The sequence below is a fragment of the Protopterus annectens genome, chromosome 1.part1 (genome assembly GCF_019279795.1).
Source record: "Protopterus annectens isolate FY-2018-M chromosome 1.part1, PAN1.0, whole genome shotgun sequence".
Classification (NCBI taxonomy): domain Eukaryota; kingdom Metazoa; phylum Chordata; order Ceratodontiformes; family Protopteridae; genus Protopterus; species Protopterus annectens.
The window spans coordinates 765126930-765151689 of NC_056726.1; the positions used below are offsets into that span (position 1 = coordinate 765126930).

Consider the following 24760-nt stretch of genomic DNA (forward strand, 5'->3'; position numbering starts at 1 on the left):
CTTTTTTTTTTTTTTTTTTTACATCTGAACTTTCCTCAAGTACATTTAGAAATCTTATGTGGTTGCCAGGGGATGTGTAAGGTGTCCTGTAGCAGACTAAAGTTGGAGTTCAGTGGGTCCAGTTGGTGAGTCTCAGCAAATCTGTCTAGAGGTTATTGTGGTCCTTGGCAAAATGAAAACGCCACCACAATTTTCCACAGGCTTGATTGCATGGTAGGGTCAAAGTCTAGTATGTGAATAAATGTAATAGGCTATAATAAGTTTACTGTACAAAAGGTAATGATTTACTACAACACACTTCCCTATAAGGGCTGGAAAGAACTCCTAAAATAGAAGGAATCTTCTGCTGCTAGCTTACATAAGCCATTGTTCTAAGGAATACTAAAACAGCACCGGCCTTCATGGGGACTTAATGTGGCCCATGTATAATCGTGTAAAATATTTTGCTCTTTATTGTTTTCCTTTTATATTCTGTGTGTAACTGTGCATGCAACTTATTATGCTTATCGAAGGTTTATACTGTCAGAATCTATTACATTTTTCTTTTTCTCTTTTTCTTTGTTTTTGGAGCTTTTCTCCCCGGGCCTCCACTGAAAACGGGCTGTTAGCCCAGTCAGACCTTCCCGGTAAACAAATGCAAAATGAATAAATTAAAAAAAAAACACAAGCTGAGTAAACCCAGATGTTATGATTTTTCTCTTACACTGACTTTTCCTTGAAGATCTAGTGTTTCGGTAAAAAGTTATACCTGCTATAGTCTGTTGGATATTCACATTTTAATAAAAATATATGGTAAGCTGACTTATCTATTGAATCAAGCACATTTTTCCTAGACTGTCTTTGGGAAGATGTGTATCTTTATTACAAATGTTTAGCAAGATGGACAACTCCATTGTTTAATAATGAAAAATCTTATTTGAAATCATTTTGCCTGATAGGTAAGTTTTCTCACTATGTTCTGATTACTTGTATTAGTGTAACAAGTATTACAAATTTCTTAGTGGGTTGGGTGGATTATATGATTAGATGTTTATTACTGGATCACTGCTGCAGTAGACTAAGCTATTTGGATTACCGACAGCCAGCTTTCAAAATTTCAGGGCACCCTCCATAAGCCCTAACACTCACAGAGCCTTGTGCAGAGCCATGTAAAAAGCTACAGAGCATTCTTGCTGTCTCTTACTGCTTTGTGGAACAGGCAGTCATCTAGTGATGATTTAAGGCCGATAAGTACCCTTCTGGGGAAAACCTTCAACTTGTGCATTTTTTGAGGAAAGTCTGTGCTTTTTCTATAAAGGAAACATATTTAATAATAGGACAAGTGTTTTTATGGACTGTCAAGAATTGTAGAGGGAATGTACTCGTATAATTGTATGACAAAGTTGTATTAAAATTTTTTTTTCTTAATTTTTACTTTTTCAGTTAGAGTGTTAGGGGCAGGATACTGTGCTTATGGGGATTGTCATTTATTTTTTTACCTTAGTATGTTTATTTTTCTGTCAGAAGTTTTACTGACTTTCACAAACTCTGCTACCATCTTTCAGGCTTCTTTTTTGGCGAGACCATGTTGCAGTTACTAGTCTCCTCTGTTCATCCTTCCCCTGTCTGCAAGAAGAAAACTGCTAAGAAGCCTTTGTCTGTCAGGCCAGCACTTTGACTGCACCAGCCACCAATGGGTGATTTTGCTGTGGCCAGACTTGGTTTCTCAGATTGCTCATCGATCAATCTCTCTCTGTCTCCCTTGTGTATCTCCTTGGGAAGCCACTGAAGATCAGGTGTTAAAGACATCCTCTGCAGCTACAAGGTTGTCCTCATTAGGCAAGGGAAAATCTGTCTTCAGGGATTGCCAGGTTATGATGCCTGATCCCTGAGATAGTGCCCCTGCCATGAGTCTGCCTTTTTTCCAGGAAGTCTCCCAGGAAAAAAAGAAAGGCAAGTGTCACTTCTCCTATTTCTATTACTATAGACAGGGAAGACTTGTGAAATTTGCCAAAAAAATTAATTTCTATTTTTAATATTTCATATACTGATTTTTCAGTTCAAAAAGAGAGTCCCCTCTCATTCTAGCATTGATTGTCAGAATAGCAGGAAATTGTGAGACTGTCTTCAGAGTTTTCAATATGAAGATTCTGATTCTGAGGAAAGTCTTTCTTCAGATTTCCCTCCAGAACAGCTATCTTTTTTCTGAGACCTTCGTTAAAATGAAATGGGTATTTCAGTGGGACCAGAATAAAATCCATATCTCCCAGAAATGTATTGATTTGTTACATTTGGGTATTCCACAGCCTACAACTGTCCCTCCTGTTTTATCAACTTTAGAGAATGTTTTCTTAACAGCTTGCACTACGCCTGACAGTTGACCTCCTGCTCTCAACAAACCTTGTAGGTAATACAACATGCCTCAGGCTTGTAAATGTCTGATTTATAAATCTAAATAAGACCCTGTAGTTATATCCTTGTCTAAAATGTCTGATACTTTAATTTTCAGAATTTCGAACTGCCATGCTTACATGTTAAAAATGCTATTGGTTTCTTTTGACAGCATAAGAACTTTAACTGCTAACCTTCCCTCTTCTGCGGTAAAGAATTCAATGTTTGTGTCTTTCGGCTTTTCCCGGTTAGGGGTCGCCACAGCGGAACTCCAGTCCTCTAATGATTAACAGTTGATTTTTACGTACCGGCTTGCCAGGCCTGACGCACAACCTTCAAGAAGGTACGCCCATTCACGCATGTCTCCACGCAGAAGATGCTCTAGCTGAGAATCGAACCGGACAGCGTCTTACTGTGAGGTGACAACGCTACCGCAGCACCACCACCGTGGGTCTGCGGTAAAGAATTCAATGAATGCCTTAATTGTATCTGATTCTCCTTAACCAAACAATCCTTAAAATGTTTTTATGATTCTGCCGATACTGTCTCCAGAGTTACTGATATATGATAATTTAAGAGAAGGTTTGCTTGGTTACATTTTCAAAACTTATCAGAAGATGTTTAAACTGAGATTTTAAATTCTGCCATTGGCAGGGATGTTCTGTTTGTTCTTATGCTGTTGAGGTTCTTAAAGTCCTTGATGAAAGGGGTAAATGATTTAAGGGGTGACCCAAATTGTCCAATCCTCCTTTTCAAAGTATAACAACAACTCTTTCTCTAACTCAGCACCCATTTTCAAAAAAGCAGTTTAAGCAGCAAGGTACTAACAAACATGATTTTAAAATGCAATGTCAAGGAGGATCTAAAAAGAAAGGGAAAGCCTCCCAGAACCAAGCACAGTCATCAGAATGACTACTTGCCTTTCCAGGTTTCCCTCCACCCAAATAGTATATCCCTCAGTCCACGTCTTCATCTTTCCCATTGACATCAGTTTGTTTCAAATAAATGGATTCTGAAAGTCATCCAGCTGGGGTACATTTGGCAATCTCTTTCTACTTTTCAGGGTATTACTCATCCTGTAAACCACAGATTCCTGTTTCCTCCAGTTTGTTTTGGGGGGGGGGGGGTCATGGAGCTAGTGTCCTCAAATCAGATGGGCAATGGTTTTTAATTCAGTTATTTTTGTGGTGCCAAAGGAAGGTGGAACTTTGAGATCAAACCTAGGCCTTCCCTTTCTCAGCCTTTTTGATAAGGTTTCAAAATCCAGAAGGTTATCCCTCCAAACCCCATTGCCTTTTATTCCTTTAGTCTGTTTCTTGGTAAAGTTAGACATATAAGATGCTTGCCATCATATACTTTTTGTCAAAAATTTCAAACATTTCTACAGATTTTCTGTATCTGGCTTCTACATTAGTTGTCTCTTTTACCCTTTGGTCTATCCAGCGTACCATGGGTAATTACAAAGTGTCTGGCTCCAGTAATAGCTTACTGCAGATTTCAAGGCATTCACATCTTTTATTTCCAGATTCTTTTTCCAGTTGTCAGGATTCTCTATAAAGTGTCATATAACTCCGTCTCAGTCTGGAGTTTTAAATGAACTTACAAAACATGTTCTCTTATCCCTTCACACAGAATAGTTTTTCTGGGATGTCTTCTGGATGCTTCCTTAGGAAAAGCTTTTCTTCCACTAGTGAAAGTAGAACAGTATGAAGAAATCTTCTTGGACTTTTCCAGCCAATCTCTGGTATCTGACAAGGAATTTCTCACAATTCTGGGATTCATGACGGCTGTGATTACCATGATTTCCTTTGCCAGACTTCACACCAGAAAAATTCAGTGGCTGTTCATGTCAATCCGGTCTGAGCATCAACACCCTTTATCTTTTTAGATTCCAGTGCTGTGGTTTGTGAGAGAGGAGGTTTTTGTGGTTATGAACCACTTCTCTTTCAGACCACGTCTGCCTGTTTCCCTTCCACCTCCTCTTCAGTCTGCTACAAAATAACCTTCTGGTTATGCTTTGGGAGTGGGGTCTGTATCAAAAAGGGTGAAAGTGCAACGTCTGTGGAGCAAATGGGACAGACAATAGCTTATCAGTGTTCGAGATGGTGGCATTTATCAGTGCTTTGAAGGTCTTAATTTCTGGTCCACAGCCAGGTCCACTTCAAGTTATCACTTACAACACCACAGTGATGTGATATATAAACAAACAAGAGTGCACCAGATCTTACCCTCTTTGCAGACTTGCTTTGATGGCCTTGGAGATAGCAGCTCACCTCAATTTGGCTTTTCAGGCCACATATATTAAATCAATGCAAAGTATTGTAGCAGACAAACTGAGCAGGAGCAGAATATTTCCTCACTAATGGAAATTACATCTGGGGGTCTTTCAGGAATTGATCCAGCTGTGGGAACACCAAGTAGCTATGGTTTCCTCCTTTCAAAACAGACAAAATAATTCTCCAGGATTTTTTGCAAACAGGCCTGGAAGACAGATGCCTTCTCCTTCTCATGGATGGAAATGTTTGTGTGTTTTGCCACTCTTTCCACTGATGCCCAGAGTTTTTTTTTTTGTGAAGATTCAGAAAGGCCCTCCAGTTCTGCCTTCATTTGAAATTGAACAAGGACAGTTTTCACAACCTTCCTCACACACTGGATTCACTTTGATACACTCCAACCTGGAAACACTTCAGCTGACTACCTGGTTGATATAATTTTTATTTCTTTTAAGGCACGTTTTCTGTGGATGTGGAGCAGGTACTAAATGATGCTAAAAAGTCTACTACTAGAAAATCTTGCATGCATAAGTGGAAGAAATTTTCCGCTTGGCGCCTTTGCAAGAACCAGGACCCAATTAAGGTCCTGATCCCTCTTGTTTCTTGATTATTTCTTTGATTTGTTATCCTCTGGCCTTTTGTACTTTTCTATCAAGATTTATATTTGACATTTCTGCTTGTCTGCCCATAACAACTGGGTGAGTTTATCAATGATGCCTGAGTGGGGGATTGTGTCAAAGGCCTTGGCTAAGTCTTGGTAGGCAGTATGCACAGATTTTCTCTCGTCTAAGGCTTTAGTGACTATCTCGAAGAAGTCCACTAAGTTTAACAGGCATGATCTCCCCTTGACAAAGCCAAACTGGGTGGGGTCAAGCATTTGGAGATTTCCTATATCTTTGTTAATAAGGACCATGATTCCATAGTCTTGCAGATAAGGTTGGTCAGGCTAATGGGTCTGTAGTTTCTGGGGTCCGTGGATGCACTTCCTTTGTGCAGAGAGATGATGGTAGCTGATGTTCATCGTGTTACACTGCTGCAGTCATTACACTTCGGTTATCCTGCCGTCAGGCGGTCCCGCAGTCGGACAGAGTTCCAAATTCTTGGTCCGGCGTCGGTTGCTGTCGCTTCTTCCCTGATGTCAGTGCGCCAGGGGTATACAAGATGCATCCGACTCCATTTTCTTCAGTCTTTCTTGCCGCCCGGTGCCCGAAGCAAAAGCAGTTCGCAAGTGCCGGTCGGCAGACTCCTGAGATTTTCGAAGTCGAATTTCAGATCCAAAGTCTTCAATAAAGCTAAGTACCCCGTTGGGGAAACTTTTTTTTCTTGCCTCAGACCGATGTCAGAAAACGTTAATTGTATTTCTTGTGGGAAGCAAATACCTCATAAGGACTTCCACTCTTACTGCATTCCATGCCTAGGCCCTGATCACAACGTCACTAGTTGTCAGTTTTGTGCCAGATTTAACAAATGCACTATAAAATGACATTTTGATTTTGCTTTGCACTATTTTGGCCGAAGGTTCAATTATACAATGCCGTCGGAACAACCAACGACCGCAATTCATAAAAAACGCAAGGACAAGGATAAAGACAGGCAAGCGAGGTCCAAAACCGACGACAAAACCTCTTCTAGGCCAGTTGCCGGTTCTCAGTGAGGCTCTTTTGCAGCCCCTGACACCCGCTACCTCAAAGCCACAGGCCGCCTCCGATTCCCACGTGGAGACAACTAGGCCTCTGGAAACTCAAGGTATTGGGCCTACGGAAACTAATCCCTCAGATGGGTCCAGAGCCGCTGAGCAGGCATCGGCTTTTGAGGGTGTTTTCAGACTTTCACAACTTACCATTAAAGCACCAGCCAAGACAAAGGCACCATTAAAGGCAAAGAAGCAAGTACAGCATTCTCCTGGACAGTCCTACATGCCTAAGAAACAGATGCTCAAAATGGCCGAAGACCTCATTACTCTAATCAGGGGTTCCCATCCCCCTCCTGAGAAAAGACCTAGGCAGGATACAGACTATGATTCCTCTGATCAGGTTTCCATTTCCTCTGATTCCTCTTCTGACCAGGGATACTTTCTACCCCCCTATGAGGACTCTGATGCTGAAGAATCTATCCCTTCAGCCTCTCCTCCTGAGGATTACTCTTTTGGGGAAACTTTACATACCATGAGGGAGCATTTCCATTGGGAAAGTCAGGATTATTCAGAATCCAAGAAAAGGCTCAGGGACTTCCTTTTATTGCCACAGCACAGGCCCCTTGCTATTCCGCCTGTGTTAGATATTGTGGATGATGTGTTCTCTGAATCCAGCTGACCTCCTGATTCTTTGCCCCCTGCACCAGCCAAACCAGATAGGTACTATAGAGTCCCTGACTCTCACAAGTTTCTTTATAAAAACCCTTCTGCTGACCCAGAAACCATTTCCCAGGGTCCCAAAGGGGTTAAGGCTTCCATTGCAAAAAATCCAGTCCCCTCTGACAGAGATTCTAGAGCATTGGATAGATGGGGGAAGAAAGTTTACACTTCTGCAACTTTAGCAGTAAGGGCTTTAAATTGCCAGTTTCACATGCTTAAGTACCAACAATCAGTTAAAACAGAAAATGCTTACAAGCTCAGAAGCTCCTGTCTATAAAGAAATGCAGGATTTATTGCATGCAGTTGAACAGGTGGGAAAACATACTCTGCAATGTGGTTTTGATTCTTTAGAGGCCTCTTGTAGAGCCGCAGTTACAGGTTCTGTGATTCGAAGACATGCTTGGTTAAAAGAACAGAGTTTACCTGATCATGTTAAGGCAAAATTATTGGATGCTCCTTTACAGCATGATACATTGTTTGGTGTTAAGGCAGAAGAGGTGTTAAAGAAAATGGAGGATAAAGCTAAATCTATGCAAACAGTCAAAGATTTCTTACAGGTACAGCCACCTTGATTTAGCAGAAATTGGCCTACAAAGAATTGGTCCTTTCCACTGTCAGACAGGCCACAGAGAGGCAGATACAGACACCCAAGAGGCAGATCTCAACCCCAAGGCTCTAACAGACAACGACAGTGGGGTACCTCAACCCCAAAAGGAGGTGAGGACAAATGTCAGCCATACAGGAAACAGTCCCAATGACTTCCCCCTTCATATGCCAAGCACTTCCCTTTTGGCAGCACCCTTAGGGGGAAAACTAGCACTTTTTTATCAAAATTGGCAAACAATCACCCAAGACAAATGGGTTCTGAATATTGTGTCTCAAGGTTACAGGCTCCACTTTCACACTTTACCAAGGCTAAAAGGCATGCCAAACCTGCCACAAAATCAATGGGCAGAGGCTCAAAAACAAATATCCGCGTTCATGGACATGAGAGCTATTCAAAAAGTACCAAAGCAGGAACAAGGACAAGGATTTTACTCAAGACTCTTCCTGGTCCCCAGAAATGACAAAGTCTGGAGACCCATACTAGACCTTTCAACTCTAAATACTTACCTAGATGTTCCGAAATTCAAAATGTTGAGACTACAGCAGCTTCTTCCCATGCTGGGCAAGAAGGCTTGGCTTGTTACTCTGGACCTCAAAGAGGCATACCTGCATGTCCCTTTCAGACAAAATTGCAGAAGATACCTCAGATTCAAAGCTGGTACAATGCACTACCAATTATCTGCACTGCCCTTTGGCTTATCTACTGCGCCCAGGGTCTTTACAAAGTGCCTGGCACCAGTAATTGCATTTTGCAGACAAAAAGGAATTCAAATATATCCATACATGGACGACTGCCTCATTCAAGCACAGACAAAGGACATTCTTCTAAAGCATCTGGCGTTTGTAAAAAGGTTGCTAATTTCTCTAGGGTACACACTAAACGAAAACCAGTCAAAACTAGTACCCTCGCAACAGATAATATTCCTGGGTGCCAGCTTAAATACATTGGCCCAGATGGCTTATCTCACGCCAGACAAACAAGGACAACTGACTCAATATTTTCAACTAATGGCAAAAAAGTCCCATCTCCCTGCAAGAAAAATTCTGCAGGCCCTGGGATTCATGGCATCCTGCATACTACTAATTCCATATGCCAGACTGCATATGAGGAAATTACAGTGGTACCTAAAAAGTGTTTGGACTCGGCACTCTCTCAGCTTAGAAGCAGTAATGCCAATAATTCCCTGCCTACAACAGGAGTTTCGATGGTGGGCACAGGCATGTCACCTCAACAAGGGTCAGCCTTTCACTCTACCCACAGCCAGGCAGACTCTAACAACAGATGCTTCGGACTACGCCTGGGGAGCACACATGGCAGGAAAATGTATTCAGGGCAAGTGGACCACAGACCAAATGCATCTTCACATCAATCAAAAAGAGATGTTGGCTGTTCACAATGCCCTAACAGCTTTCAATGACCTTCTGCATCCAGGACATTTATTATTAAAGACAGATAACACCACAGTGATGTGGTACATAAACAAGCAAGGGGGCACTCATTCTTACCCCCTATGCAGGCAAGCCATGACCTTGTGGAACACGGCTCTAACTTATCATGTTCATCTGCAAGCACAATTCCTGCCAGGAAAGAAAAATACTCTGGCAGACGATCTAAGTAGAAATATCATGGACCCTCATGAATGGAAACTGAATCCACAAATCTTCAGCATGGTAACGCAAAAATGGAGATGCCCAGACATAGATCTTTTTGCCTCCCCACTGAATTGCCAACTACAAAAAATCTGCACAAGGACTTATCACATACAAGCATGGAAAGTGGATGCTCTCTCGTTCAGCTGGAAAAGCCTAAAAGTTTATGCCTTCCCACCACTGCCTCTCCTTTCGAAGGTACTTCTAAAAGACAGACAAGAAAAACCACAGATGATCCTGATTGCTCTAGACTGAGCACGCCAGCACTGGTACCCAATCTTAAAGAACTTAGCTCAAGGCCCACCATGGATTTTGCCTCAATTTCCATACCTTCTGACTCAACAAAACAATCCGATCCTGCATGGTCAGCTCAAAACCCTAAACCTGGCTGCATGGCAGATTCATTAGTCAAACAGGCAACACCTCTCTCTAAAGCTGTTATGGATGTCATTTTGGAGGCCAGGAGGCCTAGCACCAGGAAATCTTACTCAGAAAAATGGAAGAGATTCTGCACCTGGAACCAGGCTCAAAGCCTTGACCCTCTTGTCCCAAACATTCCTCAGATTTTGCAATACTTAACTGAGATGCTGGACAAAGGCCTATCCTTCTCATCAATTAAGATCCACGCCTCTGCCATTTCAGCACATTACAACACGGATCCTCCTTTAGTCTCTCATTCCTTGCTAAAGCAGTATCTCAGAGGGGCTAAAAACATAAGACCGCCCCGGAGAGCACCAACTTGGGACCTCAATTTTGTTTTGGAAAAGCTGACCCTCCCACCTTTTGAGCCGGCCAATACAGCCGATCTAAAATTTTTATTATGGAAATCAGCACTGCTCCTGGCAGTAACTTCAGCACAAAGAGTCTCAGAGCTACAGGCATTAATGGCAGTGCAACCTTTTATAATTTTTCATCAGGACAGGGTTTTTTTAAGGACAAACCTTACCTTTATGACAAAGGTGGTATCTAGTGTGGCTCTTAACCAAACCATCCATTTGCCAACTTTTTATCCAAACCCCCAGAATAAAGGGGAGAAACTTCTGCACTCTTTGGACATAACACAGGCAGCTACGCTTCTTCTTGGACAAAACAAAAGCTTTCAGGAAAACTGAGCAACTGTTTGTAGCATATGCTGCAGGATCACAGGGCAAGGCTATTTCAAAGCAGACCATCTCCAAATGGATAGAACACTGTATTCATTACTGCTACACACAGCATGGGAAATCTGTCCCTAATAACATTAGGCCACATTCTACCAGAGCAACAGCCAGTTCAACAGCCTTTCTCAGAGGAGTACCAACCAAGGAAATTTTGGAGGCTGCAACTTGGAGTTCAGTGCACACCTTTACCAAGCATTACCACTTGCCTCTTTACTGTAAATCCAGTGCAGGATTTGCCAGTGCAGTTCTGCAGGGCCTCATAGCCAATCCTAACTCTTTATAGACCAGCCACCCAACCTCTTGGGATTCTACCCAAGTGTAATGACTGCAGCAGTGTAACACAATGAACATAGTACAGTTTTGTACCTACCATAAATGTAAATGTTCGAGTGTTCACACTGCTGCAGTCCAGGTTACCCTCCCTCCATCCCCTCTGTCCTAGCTGGACTCATCTATACCTTTCTACCCTATACAACCTTTGTGGTATATTTGCTTGTAACTGAAGGTATTGTTTTTATTTTATCTATATGTTTTATTAGCAATATATATTGCCTACCTACTTGGGGGCACCTGACATCTGGGGCAAGAAAAACTGAAGAAAATGGCGTCGGATGCATCTTCTATACCCCTGGCGCACTGACGTCAGGGAAGAAGCGACAGCAACCGACGCCGGACCAAGACTTTGGAACTCTGGCCGACTGCGGGGACCGCCTGACGGCAGGATAACCCAAGTGTAATGACTGCATCAGTGTGGACACTCTAACATCTACATTTATGGTAGGTACAAAACTGTACTTTTTCCATTCCACAAAGCCAGTGCTTAGGCTGTGAATGAAAAGTGTGCTCAATGGTGATGCTAATTCCTGTTTTACCCCATGTAGAACACAGCCCGGGATGTTGTCTGGTCCCATAGAGGCTGTGTTTTTGGCTTTGGAGAGGGTATTTAAGACCTTCTTCTTGGAGATACTAGGTGGAGGACAGGTGTTAGGGATGCTTTGGGGTATATGTGGCAGGGACAGGAGAGGGACATTTTCACTGAACCTGTCAGCCAGCATGTTTGCTATATCCACAGGTTCTGTATCTGTAGTATTATTAGCTACAAGTTCACCGCAATTCTGGGCCTTACCGTTGAGGTTACACGTGTAACTAAAGAATGCCTTTTGGTTATCTTTAGTTAGGGGAAGCTAATTTGGATTCGTAGTTAGCTTTGGAGGACTTCACTAGAAATTTTATTTGCTTGTTTAAGTTGAGGAGCGAGTGTTTCTGGTTTTGAGACTGTTCCTACTCTTAGACAGCAATTTGTTTCTCCTGTTGTATAGCCTATTAATGGTGGCTGTCCACCAGGCAGGTTTGTGTTTCCTTGAAGATCTTGCTTTGGTTCTATCAGGTACGACAGAGTCAATACAATTGTACAGGTGCTTGTATAAAGCATTAGTGTATAACTTAGCATAGGTGTCTGTTCCACCACGGGGGTGGGGGGGGGCTTTGAAGTTTTTTATGCTGTCACGTAAGAGGTTGCAATTGGCCTTGGAGAAGTTTTTTAGTCTAATTGTTGCTAGGGGGTCTTGTGTTGTAGTTACTTCTAGCAAGATTGATTTGTGGTCATATCTCACCAGAGAGGACCACACACTGGGGGTGGTGCAACAGTCCCCCATGTTGATAAGCACCAGGTCCAGGATGTTTGATCCCCTTGTGGGTGTGTCAACCAGCTAGTCCAGAGCATTGGAGTTAACAAAGTCCAGGAACCTTTGGGCAAGTGAGTTAGAACTTACATAATTTGCACAGTCTGTGGACGGGTACTTAGTCACCCAAAACCAGGGTGTTTTGTTGTATCTTGATTGACTCAAGTAGATCCCAAGTAGGCTGAGTGGATGTCCTAATTCATGGAGAGGGTCCTATAGCTGGTAGTGACCTGAAGAGAGGGGTCTTACCCTACAGTCAATTGCATCTGAAGTAATTCGAGGGAATTGTGCTGTTTAACAAATCTAGAGGTGTGTTTATTTTTAATGAATATTGGTTCACCACCTCCTTTAGTTTTCACACCTTCAGTTTGTGGTCTAAACCTGTGGAAGGAAATGTAACCTGGTATAGCTGGATGCTCTCCGCAGTCTTAAACCAGGTCTCAGTGACTGCACAAATGTCAGCATCTTCCAGGGTGAAGACTGCTTCCAGTGATTGCATTTTTTTGATTTAGACTCCTAATGTGCAGTTTCGGGTTTAGACTCTAGCATTTTAAGAACAAGTCATTCTTTTATGCCTAAAGTGGTTTTGGAGTTTACCTTGAGCCAGTCTGTTAATCTCCCTGTGTTTTTTTCAGAACCCAAAAATGATTGAGAAAGAATCCTACATACTCTGAATGTCCATAGGCAGCTCAAATACTACTTGGGTAGAACTGAATCCTTAAGGGAAGCCAATCATTTTCTTGCCACTTTTGAAAGGAAGAAAAAAGAGCAACCAATGCCAAAGCAGATAGATTCTAGATGGTTGTCTTATGCTGTTTCTTTGCCTTATCAAACTACTTCCAGGCAGGGTTTGTGCCTACTATACCTTGGCTTTGGCTGCTTCTGTGGCTTTCTAGAAAGCATGTACTGTAGAAGTATTCTAAAGGCAGCAACTGTCCTCTGCACATACTTTCACAAAGTAGTACAAACTGGGTTCTTTTTTCAGGTCCAGAACAAGCTTTGCTAGGACCATTCTCCAGGAACTCCTGGATTCTTTATTGCTTTTCTCCTCACAATATGTTCCTAAGCTATGGTGCTGCAACAGTGATCTAATGTTGAATGTAATACAGCTATGTAACTAAACGTACCATAATGGTAAATTGTGTAATAGATTACTGATGCAGTAGCTGTCCCCTCCCTCCATCCTGTTCATTGATTGCCAGGGTGTGAATGTGTGCACCGTTGTGCATATAGTTACTTGTTTTACTGTTGCTTTTTCCTTTCCTAGCATTTTCCTTTTAATGCTGTAACCTTCCTCCTTGAGGCAAGAGAGCTGTGAAGCATTTGGCACCCAGACTGCCTTTTTATGTGGCTCAGCTTAAGCCACTGATAAGGATGCATGGAAGGTGCCATGAAGCTTTGAAAGCTGGCCAGTGGTCATATCCTGATTAGGATGTAACCCAATTAGCTTAGGCTACTACAACAGTGATCTATTAGAACATCTATTGTGATGGTAAGTTTCCTTAAACAGTTGCATTCTTTTAAGAGTAAATGTGAACACTAAACTTAATTTTTACTTTTTTTTCAGGTATACGATCAGTAAGTTTCAATGAACACATAGTTACAGTGGGGACAGGACAAGGATCTTTGCTATTCTATGACATCAGAGCTCAAAGGTTTTTAGAAAACCCACAGTTTACTGGTAATGGGTTGAAACGCAAGCTTTCACAGGAAATGTTGAAGTTAAAAACTGGCAAAGGATGGTTGGTGAGTGCTACATTACAGTTTAACTGTCATATTTATGCTAAGTTAATTGATGCATTCTGTTTTTATATGTTTTGAACCAGTTCTTAGAAAACTGTAAAAACACTGTGGCTTAATAAGATGAAGGGAAGCTTGCTGGTTCCATAGTTTAGAGGGATTAAACCCTGACTAGAGTCCAAGTGTCCCAGTTTTTTTTAAAGCACAAGTGCCAGTCACTGGGGAGAGTGATAACAATGAATACAGACCCAGCCTGGTGGTGAGGTGAGTAGTTGATGGTGTAGTGGCATTGTTGACACCTGGCAAAAGCCAGACATCACTGCAGACAGTAGGGCTGTGGTTTGTGCTTGGCTTACCAAGTAATAGTTTATTTTTGTATGTGGGAAGGCACAAGGGTCTGAAAGCATGTGTACATTCACAGGTCTGTTGTTGCAAGCCACACCTCAGCAGCGTAGTCATCATTCATGAGTTGGGAGTAGACTTACGGCATTCACGATATCTTCTGGTGAAACTCTGCTTATGATGTGACACTGGAACTGCCCCATTGTTCTCTCAGCTTGGGAAAAAATAAGGTTTACCCTTAAATGCAGTTGGTCCTGGTCTTAGGCTGTAGGGAACAAAGGTGTGTTAGCAGAAGGATGATGGTCTTAACTCCATCAGGGACCAAAAAACACAGAGGGGAGTTAATTTGAATTGAAGTCTGAATGTAGCGTCAACTTTTGCCACCTCTCTTGTTTCAGCACTATTCTTCTATCTTCTTTGAGTCTTGCCTCAGGCAGTCCATTCATCCCTTACTTGAACATCCTTGATTTCTTTTTGCTTTCTTCCTGTTTGTCCCAAATCATCTTCACCAGGTAATCTCCTGCTTTTCTTCACGTGACTGAGCCTATGTAATCTGTTTTTCTTGATGAACTCTGAAATTGTAGTTATTTTGGCTTCTGCTTTGATGTCCATGTCTCTTTGTTTATCCCAGTGTGCATCCTACCACTCATTGTAGCACTTCAGCTCAATAAACGTGCTTATACTGTCCAGGCTCTGTGCCATACATAAGCACTTGGTCACAGCACTGTTTTATGCATCTTACTTTAAGGCAATCTTCTGTTAGACACTACCCCAACACACTGCCATTTGGCTACAGCACCTTTGATTTTATTTATTTATTTATTTAACATTTGTTTACCGGGAAAGTTAACTCGGAATGAAGCCAATTTTCAGTGGAGGCAGGGAGAAACACTCTAGAAACATGTCTTTGTAATTAGATTCTGTTTGTAGTGCCAATTTGCATACAGCTTTGTTGATCAGTCCTCTCCAGCCAGTTTGCTAATGCAGTCCATAAGTAGTATGAACAGCAGTAAATTGAACCCTGATGCACAACTCCTCCCACTGAGAACTCTTGTGCATCTGTACACTGTGTGTACTTGCTGCATTGTGCCATTGTACATTGCCTGCAATAATTCTGCCTGTGTTTCTTGGACTTCGAACCATTGCAGGATTGCCCAAATCTGCTTACTTTGGAACCTTTTTTATATGCTTTCTATAAGTATGGGAATGCTTAGCTGGACCTTTTGGGTTGTTCTTCCTCTTTCAACTTAATTTGTGTCTGGGGACAGTATAGCTTCTGTGCAGTTTTCTTCATTCAGAATTCTGTTGGAAGTACTCCTTTCATCAGTCGTTGATGTCCTTTGGACTGAGGAGCAGACTGTTGCAGATTTATCGTATGAATGGTGTCTAATGCCTATATTTATTTTTCTGTCTTGCCTTGCAACCTGATAGAAGTTTCTCTTAAGTCAAGTTCTTGTCATTGTGACTGTTCTATGTCTCTCTGGTTGCCAGCTGGTATTCCTTCTTAGTATGGCCCATTTCTACTTCCCACTGATTCCGCATGCCTTTCTCTTGATAATTTAATGGACTTTTATATTTGGTCGCCAACTTTCCTTTTGTACCTCACTAGTGACCACTGCTTACAGCTAAGGGTGATCATCAGTGGAGTCCAATGATGGGCAATAGTTTCACTGGGGATAACTTTACAATGTCTGATTTTTACCCCAGTACCCCTTCCTTTCTATTAGGATGTCTACCTAAGTTGCATGTTGACTTGTCTTGTATGTTCATAGGTTTAGGTTCATAGGTTCATACTAGGCTATCTGCCCAAGGGCATTTATAAGCCTAGCCCATAGTTATTTGGCTTTCGCCACCCCTTTAGTTTGAATAAAACTATGCCCATTATTTTGCTGTGCCTCTGTCAAGCAGTGACACTGAAGTAATCCCTGGGGTATATCTGCGATCCCCCATCCATTGGTCAAGATTCCTCTTGAACAAGGCCAGCGAGGTGCTCTGCCTCACATGTACCGGGATTTTGTTCCACAGCATAGGGAGTCTCTGGGTGATGAATCTGTCCCTCCAGCACGTTCTATTAATAACCGTGTCAAGGTTTAAGTCTCCCGCCCTTGTGGTTCTGAGGGATCTAGATTTTTTGAGGTGAAGCATATTCATCAAATCAGGGTTTGACATGGCCTTATATGTCAGGCACAGGTCACCTCTGAGCAAGCGGTATGAGACTGAATAGAGCTGGAGTTCTTTCAGTCGAGCAGCATAAGACATATTTTGAGACCCTTTATCCTTTTGGTGAGGAACTTTTGGGGCCTTTCCAGCTGCTGCAGGTGTCGGGTCAGATACATTCGAATGGGGCATTGTACTCAATCTTAGTTCTTATGAGTGATGAGTACATGAGATCGATGACCTCCCTTGATCTACATGTGAATCCCTTCATGATCAGGTAGGCAATGTAGAAGGTTTTCCTAACTACTTTAGCAACATGAGTGTCAAGCGAAGGCTACTGTCAACCTGGGTCCCCAGATCCCTGATGACTTCTTCTGTGCTCAGTGGATTGCCACCTATATGGTAGCTAGGGGTAACCTTGTTTTTCCCGAAGGGTATGACTATGCATTTCTTGGCATTTAACTTTAGGCCATGGCTCTGGCACCAGTTATCCGTTTCTGTGAGGCCCTTCTGAAGGATATCTGTGTCAGATGTGTTTTCAACTATGGCGCCCAGTTTGCAGTCATCTGCAAACTTTGTCAGCCATAACCCTCCTGTGTTTGCTTGTACTTCAGAAAAGTAGATGCCGAACAAGAGTGGACCCAGGACTGAGCCCTGTGGGACACCACTTGTGACAGGCTTTGAGTCTGACATGGCTCCAGCAACTCTGACCCTGTGGGTTCTGTCACTTAACCAGTTTGCAACCCATCTTGTGATGTATGGGTTTACATTCAAGCTGATGAGTTTTTCGATGATACCTGAGTGGGGTATTGTGTCGAAGGCCTTTGCCAGGTCAAGGTAGGCTGTATGGACTGCCTTCCCTCATCAATGGCCTTGGTGACTGTTTCGAAAAAGTCAACCAAGTTTAAAAGGCATGATCTGCCTTTGACAAAGCCAAACTGGGTTGGATCCAAAGTCTGCAAGTTCCCTATGTCTTTATTTATGAGTTCCATTATGATCCTCTCCATGGCTTTGCAGATAAGGCTTGTCAAGCTAATGGGACGGTAATTTCCAGGGTCGGTGGAGGCACCGCCCTTGTGAAGTGGGACCACAGTCGCCGTCGCCACTCCTTGGGTACCCTGAGGTGAGGATAAGATTAAACAGCTGTCCTAACTGCGGGTTTAATTCCTCATTGAGTTCGTGGAGCACACAGCCGGGGACACCATCCGGTCCCATGGATGCTGTGTTTTTGCTTTGGAGAGTGCAGTTCTCACCTGGGCGTTTGGGATGTTTGGCGGGCTACGATCCTCTGTTATAGATATCTCTCCTTTTGGGGGGGAGAAGTTTGCACTGAACCTGTCAGCCAGTATGTTGGCAATGTGTGTAGGTTCAGTAATCTTCACATCATTTTGAACTAATTCTGATCATATCTGGGAGTTTCCTCCTAGGTTTCTAACATAGCTAAAGAAGGCCTTATGATTGTCTTTTGAGTCCTTGGCGATTTTTCTCTCAAAATTTGCCTTGGATGATTTTATGAGAGCTCTTAGTTTTTACTTATAATGATCAAAGGTGTCTTACCTTTCAAGGATTTTGCTCTATCTTGTAGTAGCTTCCTCCTTTTGTTGTAGAGCTTGTTTATGGCTGGGGTCCACCAGACTGGACGCTTGCCTTTGGTACAAAGAGTCTTAGTTTTGTTTGGGATTGCCTGATCCATGCAGTCCTGTAGGTGCTGGTAGAAGGCATTTGTAAGTGATTCAGCGGTTTGAGTAATGTTTACCACTGGCTCAGGGGCCTTAAAGGAGACCACACTAGTTTTTAGAAGTGTGAAGTCGGCTTTTGAGAAGTTTTTCACTGTGGTCTTTTTATTTCAGGTGGGGGGATGAGGACCTCCAGCGAGATTAGTTTATGATCTGATCTCACCAGTGAGGGTATACTTCGGTGTTGAACATTGTGATCCCATGTTCGTGATGATGAGATCAAGTATGTTTTCTCCTCTTGTGGGGATGGTGACTAGTTGTTCCATGGCATTTGAGTTTATGAACTCCAGGAACCTTTGGGCTAGAGTGTTTGGGCTTGAGTAGTGTTCCCAGTCTATATTAGGGTAGTTGAAGTCACCTAGTATGATGGTGTTTGGAGATACATTTATCCCTCCATTGTTTTCAGGAAGGCCATGTGAGGTTCCTGAGTTTGAGAGGGTGGCCTGTAACATGCTACAAATTGCAGAGCAGTCTTGCCTATGCTTAATTGCACCTGGATGGTCTCCGATGCATCGTGCGTTGCCACCAACCTTGAGGTGTGGGTGTCCTTTATGAATATGGACACCCCCCCTCCTTTCTTGGTGTTGTCTGGATTTTGGGGCCGGAACACATGATATGAGGTGAAACCTGATAGTGCTGGGGTGCTCTCAGGAGCCTTGAACCAGGTTTCTGTCACAGCACAGACATCGATGTTCTCCATACTGAGAAGGGCCTCGAGTGCATGCATCTTGAGATTGAGACTTCTGGCATTGAGCAGCATTACCCTTAGTTTTTACTTTTTGTGTTCTAGGGTGGTAGGTTTAGAATTTGAGCCTTGCCTAAAAAAGGCACTATGGGGGTGGCAAGAGCCTTTGCCAATATCCGGAAGCCTAGGGGTGACACGTGCAAGCCGTCCCTTGTGATCCTGTGACTCTCTCTCGCTGAACCATTTATTGACTACCATCAAGCAAATTGGCCAGACATAAGTCTAGAATGGCCTCTCCATCTTTATTCCTATTGCTGCATCCCAAGTCCCCATATCCTATTCTCTGTCCCATTATAAGCATTCAGGTCTCCCATCATCAGTACAAACTTATTTTTAACTACTTTATCTAGTTGATCCTACTGCCTGAATGTGCTGTTTACCTAGCCTTCACAAGCCTGCTGTGTTGCATAGTCAAACATTTTTATACTGGTGTCTTTATTTCCATGTGTTTGTTAGGAATTCAGAAGGCTCCCTCTCAGCACAATTCCAGTATTATTTCTACTCTGTCTTTCCCCTGAGTACTACAGTATGTATCCAAAGCCAAGTGACTTTACTGCACTGCCCTTCCATCTTGTATCCTGAATGCACAGGATGTCCACTGGCAAGCTGCATCCTGTCGCCAAACCTATATTCTTGTAGCAATCCTTGTTTCATTTTTGGCAGATTTGATTGTTTTTTTATATCCAGCTTTTACTCAACAGAGCTATCCCAGGTAACCCAGGCTGAGCAACTGGAGACTGTCCTGCTAATAGCTTATTGACCCAGGCATGATGAGCTTTATGTCAATTACACACTCTTCATTTGGGGTACATAAATCCTTCCCACTGCTAGCATGGGTCCTTGGCATACATAAAAGTTGGCTGAGTCCTCATCCCACTTAGCACCAGCAAATACCCATTAGTCAATGCGACCAAATCACCAGAACCAATTTTTACACCAAGTGGCAAGGCCTGCAGTCTGTGATCCATGCTCACTAACCTAGAGGATGCTGTGCATCACAGTTAATGTGTAAAGTATTTTGCTAAAACATCTCTCTACCTGGTAGGCACCACATAGTCTGAGCTGTTGCCCTTGACTATCTTCAGGGTTGGATGCACTCTGCCTTTATACTTCTTAAGTTCATCTGGGTAGGTTGGGTTAAAATCCACTATCTTCCGTCTTCGAGTATGACTTATCCTACCAAGGATTGGACTCGCACACTACCTTCCAAAACTTTAAGGCACCTTCCACATTCTCTAGCTATGGCCCTGCATGAGGGAAGAATGATAAACTCAGTGGCTAGGACACGAAAACAGTAGAACTTTCTTGCTGTCAGAGTGTGCTTCTGTGCAGATTTCTGCAGATCTAGAGAGCTGGACAGATAAGATGTTCTTCATATTGATCACTGCTGAAGTAGCCTAAGCTATATGGGTTATATCCTGCAGGGATATAACAGCCAGCCAACTTCAAAATCTTCAGGGCACCCTCCACTCACCCAAACTGTTAGTTAGCTTGAGCTGAGCTGACTAAAAAGACAGGTTTGGACTCCAAGACCTTCAGAGATTTCTTGCCTTTGAAAAGTACCCTTCTCTGAAGCTTTTGAAGATAGACTATCAGCTTGTGTTGTTCCTCTGCTGAGCAGATAAAATGTCCTTCCATTTCACCGTTGGAGTATTCATTACAGTAGGGTTCCCCTGCCAAGGGCAACCTGACATCCAGCCAGTATACCAAAGCCTTTAGGTTGCTTTAAGGTGCACTTCATGTCAAATGTATGCTCCTCGCGTAGTGTAGGGCATAAAGTGGTCATTTCGAAGTCCCCATCTCCCCTGACCCCCACCAGGGTCAAACAAAAAACTTTTACAAAGCTTGACTACAACCTCCTGAGAGCAGGTATCCCTTCAGTTGGATCTAGGACTAATGTCCAAGCCTTCACCAAAAAACTGTTTGAACACCTACATACCTGTATGGACTCAGCAATACCTGACAGGGCCAAATTGTCTTCCTCAAGGAAGAGTAAACCTGTTTGGTGGACAGCAGCAGTAAATTAACTCTGTAATAAAAGGAAACAAATGCTGGCCAGGACCAGGAAGGAGCAGGTGCCAAGTTGGAGGCAAGCTCTCCTTTGTCTGAACAAGCAAATAAGGTCACTGGTGAAATCCTGTAAGGCTAACTTCAAATCCAAATTGGCCACATCCACTAAGGGCAATCACAAGGCCTTCTTCACATATATCCTCAGTCTCAAAGGTATCACCCAAATTTGCTCTGAACTGGTGGCCAAGAACACCACATACACAAACGCCATAGATATAGCCAACCTACTGGCAGAAAGGTTCAGTGAAAACTTCACCCCCCCCCCCATCCCCACAGGACATCCCTAGAACCTGCTCCCCCATCACCAGGGAGCGGGTCTTTAATGCCCTCTCCAAGGCAAAAAATACAGCCTCCATGGGACTCAACATCCCTGCCTGCGTCCTACATAAACTCTGGCATGAGCGCTCAGCCCACTAGGCACCCTATTTAACCAAAGCCTGAGCATGCGCTTCATCCCAGCTGAATGGAGGGCAGCCAGTGTCATCCCTTTATACAAAGATGGAGCATCTACCAGCCCAGGCAATTATAGCCCCATCAGCCTAACTAGCCTGATCTGCAAGGCCATGGAACACATTATCATGAACCTTATAAACAAGGACATTGGCAACCTCCAAACGCTTGACCCCCACACAGTCTGGTTTTGTCAAAGGGAGGTCATGCCTGTTAAACTTGGTTTACTTCTTTGAAACTGTCACCAAAGCTATGGACGAGGGGAAGACGGTGGACACCTCCTACCTTGCCCTAGCCAAACCTTTGAACACTCTTCCCCACTCGGGCATAATAGGTAAACTCTCCCAGCTAGGCATCAACCCGTATGTTACCAGATGGGTAGCTAACTGGCTCACTGATAGAACCCACTCAGTCAAAATATTGGAAGCCACCTCTACTATTAGTAGACCTGTAACGAACAAAATATCCCAAGGATCGGTCCTGGGACCTCTACTGTTTGGGATATACTTTTGTAAGGCACGAGCCAAAACCAATGGTATGTAGCTGACCAAGTTTGCAGATGACTGCAAGCTGGGCACCTTCTTAAATTCTCTTAGTGATGTGAACATCCACCAAGAGGGCCTTACCCAAACTAATGACTGGTGCCAGAAGCATGGCCTCAAACTGAATGCCAAGAAATGCGTCATTAGCCCCTTCAGGGAAAATGGCGCCTCCACTAATTTTCACATTAATAACATACTAAACATGCATTCAGGATGAACTTGGGCATGCAAGTTGATAGCAACTTGACTTTTGACCACCACATTGCCTCCATTGTATGGAAGCCTTACTACATGGCCCACCTTATAAGTAAGGGTATTTCATCCAGGAACAAGGAAGTCGTACATCCCTATACTCCTCCCTTATCAGACCCATTATCGAGTACAATGCCCTCTTCAGCAGGTACCTTGCCAAGCACACACAGAAACTGGAGAGAACAGAGAGGTTCCTGACCAGGGTCTCAAACACCTATCCTATACAGATAGGCTAAAAGCCTTGTCACTCTACTTAGTCTTGTATAGACTGCTCACAGGTAACCTGTGTGTGGCATACAAGGCCATCTCAGACCCAGCCTTGATGGGAGTTGCTGCATATCCGTAAGTCAAACTCCACTCACGCAACCAGCACGCAAGGCCTCAGCCTGGTCTTTGACAATAATAGAACTTGTTGGCAGGATAGATTTGTGTCCCAAAGACTCCCCCATCTGTGGAATAGACTCCCTCTCCATGTCAAGCAGAGTACCTCACTATCCCCCTTTAAGAGAGGAACCTAGAAGATTGGATGGAAAACAGCAAATACACCCCTGGGATACCACCTGTGTCCCTGCTGGACAGGGGAAACAGGTCCTGACTTTGTGGGAACATGGATGAAATTCTCAGCTAGGCTTATAAGGGTAAAGGGTGACATCTGGACATACCATCCTCAGAACTACTTTGCCGCCAGTCTGAACACCTTCTCTGGATTGTCAGTCTGAACTCCATTTCCATTGCTGGTTTGCCAAGCTGTTGCAGATTAGTGCCCTGTTGGGGTTTATTGTATCTTATCTTTTCTTTTTATTTATTATTGCTTGTGGGTTTCATGTTGGAGACGGATTCTCCATAAAGACCATCATGAGCAGTGCTTGTTTTGCCTCTCTGCTTCCCACGACCATACTTCCTGTTCAATCTGTCAGGCCTTTGTTCCCAAGAACCTCCATAGTAGGCTTTCTTCTTTGGCTTTGAATCTGAAGAATCAGCATCTTAAGCTTTTAGCTAAAGACACAATGGATAGAACTTCCTACTCCAAGGGGCAGCCATCTATAAAGAAGGCCAAGAAATCTACGCTGTATTCTTCTGCTGTACAGCCTCCGCCAGATGTCTCACCCGAGGCAAGTGAAAGCCTGGACGTTTTCCCAGTTCCATTATTGGATTCTTTTCCCGTGACCGTTTTGGAGGCTGGTGGGGATCCAACCTTAGGTAATGTCTTTGGTGGACTTGCAGACGTCCATATCGTTTACTAAAGGGGAACAGCGGCTGATTATTTCCGAGGGGCATAGGGGTATTGCGCAAATTTTGATCAGAGAAGAAGTCCCAACTACAATTACTGAATGCTGTCCAGGGCTGGAGCGTTCTACATTTTACAAGGTTGATGTCCTCTTAAAGAAAAAAACAGAAAACTAAACATATTACTTCACCTCCTAAGGACCCACAAAGTGAATGGCTGAATTTCACTCCAGGATTGTTTAATGCTTTGATGGCTTTAAAACCTCCTCAGAGGGTTTCTGTTCCAGTTCCTTCTTGGTCCTCTACTGCCATTAAAAGACCCTTAAAACAGGATTCCTCTGGGGAGGACGCAGATTCAGAAGAGAAGTCCCTTGCTTTACTCCCTCAGATTCCTTCTTCTTTAGATTATGGGTGTGAGGAAGATGAATCTACTGTATTTTGGGAACACAGTCTCTAGAATGATGAAGTGTTTTTAAATGGGGTTGTGCTCAGGTTTCTGAGGTACAGAAAAGGGATTATGAGCTCCTGCAGATGGATTCACCCAGACCTTCTGCTGTCCCTCCTGTTTGGGCTGCTTTGTTAGATGCCTTTGTTAATGCTTCTAAAGCTCCTGACTCCCAGTCCCCTGCCCCCAAGAAACCTGATAGATTTTATAGGGTACCTGAGGACTGTAAATTTCTTTATAAGTGCTCTTCTGCTGACCCCTTGGTGTTGTTTGTGGCTTCTGACAAGCCATCCCAATTGCTACCTTCTCCTAAGTTGCTGCTTTCTGATAAACATAGCAGAACCATGGAAAGATTAGGTAAAAAGGTTTATACCTCTGCTGATTTAGCTTTTAGGGCTGCTGGGTATCAGACCAATATGTCCAAGTACAATGCTGGCTCTTTCCAAGGCCTGTCAGGTAATTTCTGATCTTCCAGACTCTGAAGAGAAGACTTTTGCTCTTTTTCTCTTAGGGACTTCCTCCCAGATAGCTCATCATTCCACCAAGTGTAGTTATGATACAGCAGATGCTTCCTGTAGGGCTGCTGCATTTGGGTCTGTAGTGAGGATATTCTTGGCTTCGACTTCAGACTTTTGCCTGATATTAAGGCCAAGTTGATGGATGCTCCTCTGGATAATAAACACTTGTGTGGTGAAGCTGCTGGTTCTTTAAGTCTTTTCAGGATAAGGGCAAGGCGTAACAGGAGCTTAAACATGTTTTTGTCTCTACTGTACCTAAATTTCTGAAAAATTACCCCAGTAAGCCAGCCTTTGTTCGTAGGCAGTGTCACCTTCTCCCCAGAGACAAGAAAGGTGGGGGGAAGCGAGCTCCCCATGCTAAAGCTACTCAGACCTCTGTGCCCCAGAAGTCTCCTTTTCCTGATTAAACCAGGGTGCTGACTGACAATCCTATTCTTCCCAA

General features: G+C 43.4%; 1 protein-coding gene across 1 annotated transcript in view; it reads left to right on the top strand.

The window, feature by feature from the left end:
• The window catches only part of DCAF12 (DDB1 and CUL4 associated factor 12), a 1353454-nt gene that overhangs the window by 1177664 nt on the left and 151030 nt on the right, over nucleotides 1–24760 (top strand). Inside the window, exon 8 of the mRNA XM_044078016.1 lies at nucleotides 13662–13840. Within this exon, the coding sequence (XP_043933951.1) occupies nucleotides 13662–13840 (179 nt within the window). The remainder of the gene's footprint in view (nucleotides 1–13661; nucleotides 13841–24760) is intronic.